Genomic DNA, 8,679 nt, shown 5'->3' on the forward strand with positions numbered 1-8,679 from the left:
AACCCTGAAAAATGTGTTACACTATAAACAAGCAGGAATTTTAATTGGGTTATTCCGCTGTACATTTTATTGCTCCAGATTAATTCATCAATTAGAAACTTGCTACGCTCCTGTGTAACCACATTTCAAAGGTATTTTCCCCCAAACTGGAGCTAAATCTCACAGGGAGGAAAATAGAATTAACACTTTTAATTGCTTTAATTAAGGAGATTATCTCTTCCAATAACAAACAGTGACCTCTTCTCAAATAATGATGATGACGGCAGCGAATGGGTGAGCAATGTGTCAAAGAATTGACCAATGGGCAATTGACGTGGTAAAAAATGAGCCAATTGCGAGCGTCGCTTCTCTAAAGCAGCCAATCCGGAGTCTGATATCTGTCATTCTTTACCTGTAAGAAGGCAGCGAGACCAATAGGCAGCGAGCAGTGGAGAAACTGACCCGAGGGCGCGCTCGAAATCACCAGATCCAACCAATTGCAACACACCAAAGCTTCAAGGAAATGACCAATAGCGCCTTACCTTCGCTCCGAAAGAAAAACGCCAGAACCAATGGTGTAGGTCTTCGGGTCTTCAAGTGTGAAATAGCGGCTCAAGGTGGAGCTGAGTTGGTGCTGTCTAGTAAATACAGTAAAGAGGCCATCAGGCAGAGGGAAAAAGAGGGGAGTAAGAAAGATTGCGCCCTTGTTGCATCCTCTTTTTAAAAATTCTCCTGCTTTCTCCCAGGTTGGAATAAAAAGCCGATGGAAAAATCCAAAAATTTTCGAATTGACGCGCTCTTAGCCGTCGATCTTCCCAAACCGCAAACTTGTTCGCCTCTTGTAACTTCACCTCCATCCTCCGCCGCCAGCCCTCCAATGCTCGACCAGCACTCGATCAGCTCTGAGTGCCTGCGAACTGACACCCCGTCACCTCCAAGGTTCCCCCTCGGTAACCTGATGCCGAAACCCGGCTTCCTGAGTGTGCACCAGCACCCCGGGATGACTGGCCTTCATCCCCACGGAGCGATCCCGGCTTCAGCTCTTTACGGGCACCCGGTTTACACCTACTCGGCTCTGACGGGCCAGTCCAACGCCTTGCCCTACTCCTATCCCCAACTCGCAAGCGGTCATCACTCCGAACCAGTCAAAGTAACGGCCGGCACTTTTCAGATTGATCAATGGCTTCGAGCATCGACAGCGGGAATGATGTTACCAAAAATGCCAGATTTTAACGGTAAGTGTTCGCTTAACTCATACACAATATTGTAATCAATTGTGCAAAAAAACCCCGCATATTTAATTGCAAAGCAGAGCATTCTTTGCACTGAGACTATAGTAGGAAGTCATAAAGACATTTATTTAATGGCCACGATTTCAAAGGCGAACAGTATGAATTAAAACAATTGAACGATTTGCTCCCATTCGATGTTGTCACATTGGCGAATTTTCAGTTAAAAGAGGGATTTAGAGACTAACAGTATTGGTACAGACAGGAGTTGTATATGTTAGATATTGTACAGTCGTTTTACCTGCTGTGCTGTAATTTGAGCCCTGGACTCTCTGCTGTCTGTAAGCCGCCATTGGGCAGTGCGCTTTCAGGCTGCAGACTTGGATAAAAAAATCAGTCATTAAATGAGGAAACTGCAACAACTGCACACTGTTGTAAGAAGACCATTTATACTAGTCCCAAAGACGTGCTACAGAATTCACAACTTGGAAAATAAAGAGCACAAGGGATTAGTTTGAATACCTGAGTATAACTTCAAATGGATTAGATTTTAAAGAATTTCGCCTCTACTTTTTCAATTGTAAGGCTTAAAAGCAACTATTTCACTTTTTGGTCCGAATATTGGTACTTAACCTTACCGTCTAATGGACAAGGAAAAAATGGTCGGGTAAGATGCAATGGCCTGTATCTAAATAAATGTGAACCCTGCCGGAATGATGCAAGATGTTACAATGTACTGACTAGCAATCGTTTACAGTGCCTACATTGAAATATGCAGTGAGCTTACTTACTGGGAGAAGAGTTTTTTTTTGTCCAGTCGTGTGTGTGAAAAATTCCAGAGAGACAAAATACTCATTAGGAAACGAGCGAAAATTCTCACAATGTAAATCACAAGTAAGGTATCGGTGGTGATTAAATAAGGAAAAAGGAAGCGAAATGGTTGGATAATAGACGGCTGGAAAGTGGTAAGGTGGTGCTAAAATCTCAGCGCTGTTGCTGTTTGCAGAAGAGTGACTGGGCTTTTTGTCTCTGGCCATTTTAGCAGATTTGTTCAAGATGAAGCAGTAAATAGCGCCTTTTCTTTCCGACCTTTGCTGTGAATGGCGGCCTCTATGTAAACCCAGCAACAATGAGATGACAAATCCAACATGTGCCTTATTTATTAGCCTTTGCAAACGACTCTTTATTCGGCCTGATTTTAGTACGCAGTGACACGAATTCTTTCGACGTGTTCGGAATCCCCCCCCACCACCACCACCACCACCACCACCCAGGTGCATTACTTTAATTAAGAATACATTTAGCAGCTCAGCGGTGCATTAAAATCATTAACATCTTTAATTTTAATAAACAGCATTCTAATTTTGATATGAAATTAACAATAGTTCATAAATTATCAATATGTTTTTATACACTGTACAGTAGGTTCTACAGTAAATCTACAGATATTAAATTTGGGGATTGAGGTGTGTTTATCTGTACACCTTTAAAGTTTAATCCTTGTGGGTTAGTCAGTGTTGATGTTTTCGTCAAAGGATTGAATTATATTGGGGATTTAGAGGGGTTGTCGGTAAACGGTGGGCGTTCTCATTAAGTAGAGCCAATTAACTTTCCCTGGGGAGATGGAGCTAATTTCGCCCTCTCCCATTGTACCTTTTATTGTCTGGCTCATGTTAACCCAGTGGGAAATCAACTCGTTCTTTGAAAGAAACTATTTTAAATCATTGGCGAATAGAATACCTTTAATACACTAGCAGGGCAGAGTTATGTCCATTTCAATGGCACTGCTTATTGACAATGATAATTGAATTTAACAAATGACTCTGGAACCCTGCGATTAGCAATTCAACATTATTCTCTCAGTAGAGATCGCACGGGTGATGAGCACTGCATTTCCAATCTGTGACTTTTTGCTTCACGAGACGAAAATTGTATTAATATCATTGAAAACTAAGTTACATTTTAAAGGTCAATGAGAGTTTGGATTGATAGTCCACCTGGCATATGATAGTCAAAACACGCCAAGCAGATAAATCGCAGAAGTATTTGACTAATTCGTGATTCATCCAAATTTATATATGAGTGCGAATTAGCAATGAATAGATGTTTAAAATGGTACCTCATGGGCATTTGGTAAATCAGTTTGCTTCCTGTACCTATTTAGCTTTGTTAAAAATTCAGTGTTTAAGAAAGGGAAAGCAAAAATAATTGACGTTCATGGATAGGTAAAGTAATACCATGATACAGAACCGTGTAAACTCTCCACCCCTATAAAACCGCAGACGGATAAGTTGATAAGAATGTCAAGAAAATACTCAGGAGAGACACCCCCCGTACCCCCCCCCCCCCCCCCCTCCCGTTGTGCTCTGTAACGATGGGAGGAATATTGCTGTTGTGTGGGATATTCATCTCTCATTGCTGCTGAACTCCTGTTTTCCGCAGCACAAACGCAATCCAGCATGCTGGGCAAATGCCGTAGACCTCGAACAGCTTTCACCAGCCAGCAGCTACTGGAGCTGGAACAACAATTCAAACTGAACAAGTACCTTTCCCGTCCCAAAAGGTTTGAAGTGGCCACATCCTTGATGCTGACAGAGACACAGGTACAATATTCCACATTCCATGCATTTTAATAGAGACAGCGGGACGTTTGCCAACTTTAAACTTCCAGTTTCAATTCAGAATCGTGCTTGCGGTTGTTTTTTAATCAGGTAGTTGACATTGTGTTCACCGGAAACCGTAGTATTTGAGTTGTGGTCAATATTTTAAACCCCCGCCCCGCCTTTGTACAATTTTAAAATCTGGATCTACTCCTTTTTTAAATCTAAAGGTTAAAATCTGGTTTCAAAACAGACGGATGAAGTGGAAACGGAGCAAAAAAGCCAAAGAGCAGGCAGCGCAGGAGGCTGTTAAACAGAAAGCGAAAGCCGCTGAGACTAAATCAGACGATTTCCAGGACAAACCTGACATTACAAAAAGCGACCAGAACAAACACTCCAGATTAAGAGACTTTGGGGAGAGTGACGAGGAAGGAGGGAGTTTAACGTGCCACTCCTCAGAATGTTCTTCAGACGAGGACCCCGAGCAGAACCAGACACATTAGGGCCCAGCAATGAAAATCCAACAGGCCGCGTCTGTTCCGCAATTCTTAATGTTCACCCAGACGAAAAGCTCGACTTGTACAGCGTTACTTGAAGGTTTTGGACGTGAAAGTTCCATTGAAACCAGATATTCTGTTTCTGTTCTGCAGCTCAGGTTGTCCTATCGACGATGTTTCCTCATCTACAACCAATTGTCATAACGTACTGTTTGTGTATCTCTGAACCTAACAGTGGAAAATTGCAAGACTGTACCGTCTTTATTTTTGTATTGTATTTATAAGAATTCGCCTATAGTTATGCATGCTAAGTTATTCTTTAGCTACAATGTGCTGTTCCTCTCCCCAACATCGTGCAAGATGATACTGTATATAACGCACAATAAATGTTTTGTATGGAACTCGTACAGCGAGGTGCTGACTGTTTGTTAACGCGCAACTTTTAACTCACCAGTTAAGCAAAATGATGAAGTCAAGCCCAGGTCTACTGGGTTTGAATAAAACAATATAAAATGTATTGTTAGTCTGACACTGCGGTTAAATTGAAGCTACGGGAATGTACCACAGCTGCGTTCAAAATCCAGCGACTCTTTCCAGTGGCATTAAAAATGATTACATTTGAATTTGTAGCATGATAGGCCGACTACCTCCACAATACTCAGTAAAACAGCACATGCAGTACGAGACGTGGATTGGTTTAGTATAGACGCTACAGTGAAAATTAAAGCTTTTATTCCACTAATTCGTGAAATACTCATACACTTGTGCTTCTAACTGCTTGCTTTTAATTCTGTCGGCGAGGCCTACTCTCCTGTGCAGTTCTCCCACGCCCTTGGCTCTTGTGAGTAGGGCTGTTGTTAATGGTTCTGTCGGATCTGTGCAAATGTGCCGGACGGCAAACATTAGGATCGAGTTAAACTGCAGAAACATTTAACACCAGGGCTTAAATGGCTTTATTTTAATAAACCTTTACAAGGTCCCTCATCAATCACTGCAGTGGTGTGGGAGGCTGTCCTACCCTGTGTTGTGAGTGTAGAGCATATGCTGAGCAGATGAAATCATATATTTATTGTGTATTTATTCTCGCGTTCCCCTAGGCTGCCTTCATAGATTTTTTTAAACTTTCAAATATTTGCAAATAAAATTATGAAGGAAGAGGCAGTGATAACTGCATTGATTTTTCTTCGGTTAGACACCATGTCTTACCAGAATTGTATTGTACTGCGTTTATATTCGCATTCCTCCCCCACCTCCGCCTCTAATTCCAATCAATCACAGAATAAAGATAAAATATATTTATTTTGTGTCTTGTTATCTCAACGACGAAGCTTTATTCCCGTTGCCGTTGATTTCTCAATCCTTTCTTGAATTGAGGAGGCTGGTAAATGACGTGTGAAATGTTGGCCTACAACCCTATCTCTCCATTTATCTACACACTGGAAATGAGACGGGCCGAGTGTTATGTGTTTTCACATTACAAAAAAAAAAATCTGCATGTTAAAAATAAATCCTATTTAACTGCTGTGGAAGTCCCTCTGGAAAAGATGGCATAGCCTTTTGCATGAGTTCCTCTCCGTTTCTCACCATGGCCCTTGATGTGCTGTGAAATGTAAGGGCGAACCTAAAGCAAGGTCCGAGATGAGTTTGTTTCACTGCCAGTCGCTTTCTTTCGCTGCTCTCTGACAGTTTACCGCAACCACGCGAGTTGACTGGACGTGATTAAGCACTATTACAAGGACAATTGGAAAGATTATTTCACAGATTTTGTAATCGTACCTTTGTGTTGTCCCGGGTGTGAAAGAAAAGTTTTCCCTAATAAAACTGATGGGTGGGGAGTTGGACGATGTGGGTGCAGGGGATGTTGGAACGATAGGATGGGTGTTGGGGGTTGGGGGATGGGGAAGGGGTGGGGGGGGGGGGGGGGAGGGTGGGTGTTGGGGAGAGAGGCCTTCAGTGTTTTCGACTATTTATTTGTTATGCATTTACAGTATTCGGGCCACTATAGCTTTCACTGCCGATTTACAGGTTACATGGATTTGGAGCAGTACAAGTGAATTCCTGAAAATACAAAATTCTTTTATTCAGCCTGTGCCATCATAACAGACACCCAAATCCGAGGTATATCAACAGAACATTACAACTTCCTAATGGTGTTTTAGAAAATATTATTTTATTATGATTGTTATATAATTGTAACGTTTGAAGCTGTAAGTCCGGGACTTTCAAGCTAATAGACGTTAAATTTAGGAGACATGAACTAAAACTGGTGAAAAGGACAATTTAGGGCCGATATGAGGAAGCCCTTCTTCCGCAAAAGCGATCAATAATTGTCCTGGTCTTCGGGTTGGTAGTGCAGGCAAAAAAAAAACTTAAATTTTCGCAAGATAATTTTTTTTAAACCATAGGTTGACGATAGATTTAAATAACTGAAGAATCCGGAGTCTGAATAGTTTGAAAACCCACATACCTAAAAATGAAACCTGTAAAGCAAATATAACGGGATAACGGGCCTTTGTAGAGGTCATATAGCACTGCTATAAACCTGTGTTTCATTACAATTCATAACAGATTAATACATATGTACATTCTAATGCAACTATATTGAGAGAGAAGAATATATTTATAGTTTCACAACATAATTAAAATAAATTGCCACACCCCAATATTTTTCTGTTACCTTGATGTACACTTGCAACCGATTAGTTCGTCATATCTTACAAATCTCATCATTCCAAAATTATTTGGAAGCGAGATGCCTAATATCCAATTTTAAAAGCACTGTGCGAGAATCTGGGAGATGTTGAAACTATACGTCGAGAACATTGAAGGGAGGCACCTTTTTAATTTCAGGTTAACGGTACACAGATGCTCCAAGCAAGACGGAGCTGCCTCTTCACTCGCCGGTGTGCAAGATCGAAAAGTCTTGCTTAATGAAAATACTTCGTTTACAGACTCATATTTCAAAAGCAGTTTGATATTTTAAGGCTCACTAACCGCATCTCATTCCCAGCTAACATTAAATCACTAATAGGTAATTCAAACTCTACAAGTACTTCTCCATATTAATCTCCGTCATAGTCACGGAGTGATAAACTGTTCCGATTCCTGCTAATTAGTTAGTACTGCAGGATTAAATACTCATGTATATTCGTTTGCTCTTGATACTGATAGTAATAGTTGATTTCACAACCTTCGTGTTATGCGTGGAAACATCGCTGCTCAGCAAAAGACTCGGCATCGAACGCTCTGATTACTTACCTTTTATTTTTTTAAATGTACAATGTTGTTTTTTCATGTGGGCCCATCTTAAGTTCTGATGGAAAATGGCGAGATCAGCAGAATCCACGTAAATTGGAAGTAATTAATTGGATTCGGACGCTACAGTTTGGCGATAAATTAAGGATCAATTCATTATAGTCACTGCAACTAATCCTGCAATCAATTACAGTAACATTAAATATAATCACTGGCTGTACTCGGCCATCAGTAATTCATTTGGAGTAATAAATTGAGAACCACTTCCTTCATTTCTTTCTTCACTGGTTGTGTGTATCTTGATAGGCAATGATTGCTCTGCTTAGTATAACCGTAGCACAGTTAGTTGAAAACCTTGTTCGCTCACAGTGAATATCTCACGCCGTGAATATGGATGATAAAACAGCAATGATATTGTTAATTATTAATATAGAAGCTCCACTAATAGTACACGTTCTGCATTAAAGGATACGCGTGTGTGCACTGCTTTTGAAGCATTCTTTACATTGTGTTAAATAACAAGCGTGCTTTGATCATTAAATTAAAAAAAAAAATGCTTTCCCACTGCAATAATTTGTAAAGTTGCTGGTTATTTTGTGATGTCGTCAATAAGAATTTTTCATTTTTACTAATAATATGTGGATAATAAATAGGTACACAAACAGCAACACAGGTAAGTGTACGCATTGGGAGATACAGATAGGTTTCCCTACATTACAACACGTCAAAAAATACTTCATTGGCTGGAAAGCGCTTTGGAACGTCATGAGATGGTCAAAGGCGTTATATAAATGCACCTCGTTCTTTCTTTCCCCCAGTTACAGAAGCGAGAAGCTGAGGCTGAAATGCCAATGGGAAATGAAACAAATAAATAAATTGAAGCATGAGAGAATGGGGGCTATGTGACATTGATGTTTGCTTTCTAATATTAATAAAAGGATTTTGCAGCGGGAATGTGATTGAGAATTAAAACAGGGGACAGGAGCAGGAGGTATTTTCAGCGAGTCTTGTGCACTATAATTATAAACTAGGTTTAAAGCCGCCCTTGCACTGATGCTCAGAGATAGCCACTTGAACCCGCAACCTTCAGTCTCACAGGTACCATCTGAACCACGGCTG

General features: G+C 40.7%; 1 protein-coding gene across 1 annotated transcript; it reads left to right on the forward strand.

Annotated features, from left to right (window-relative positions):
• Positions 1-742: 742 nt before the first annotated feature.
• mnx1 (motor neuron and pancreas homeobox 1) lies at positions 743-4,646 on the forward strand. Its single transcript, XM_068051918.1, has 3 exons — positions 743-1,214; positions 3,651-3,811; positions 4,039-4,646. The coding sequence occupies exons 1-3, from the start codon at positions 743-745 to the stop codon at positions 4,309-4,311; spliced, it is 906 nt and encodes a 301-aa protein (XP_067908019.1). The 3' UTR covers positions 4,312-4,646.
• Positions 4,647-8,679: the final 4,033 nt, after the last annotated feature.

This window comes from Heterodontus francisci, chromosome 2, assembly GCF_036365525.1.
Source record: "Heterodontus francisci isolate sHetFra1 chromosome 2, sHetFra1.hap1, whole genome shotgun sequence".
In the NCBI taxonomy this organism is placed as follows: Eukaryota; Metazoa; Chordata; class Chondrichthyes; order Heterodontiformes; family Heterodontidae; genus Heterodontus; species Heterodontus francisci.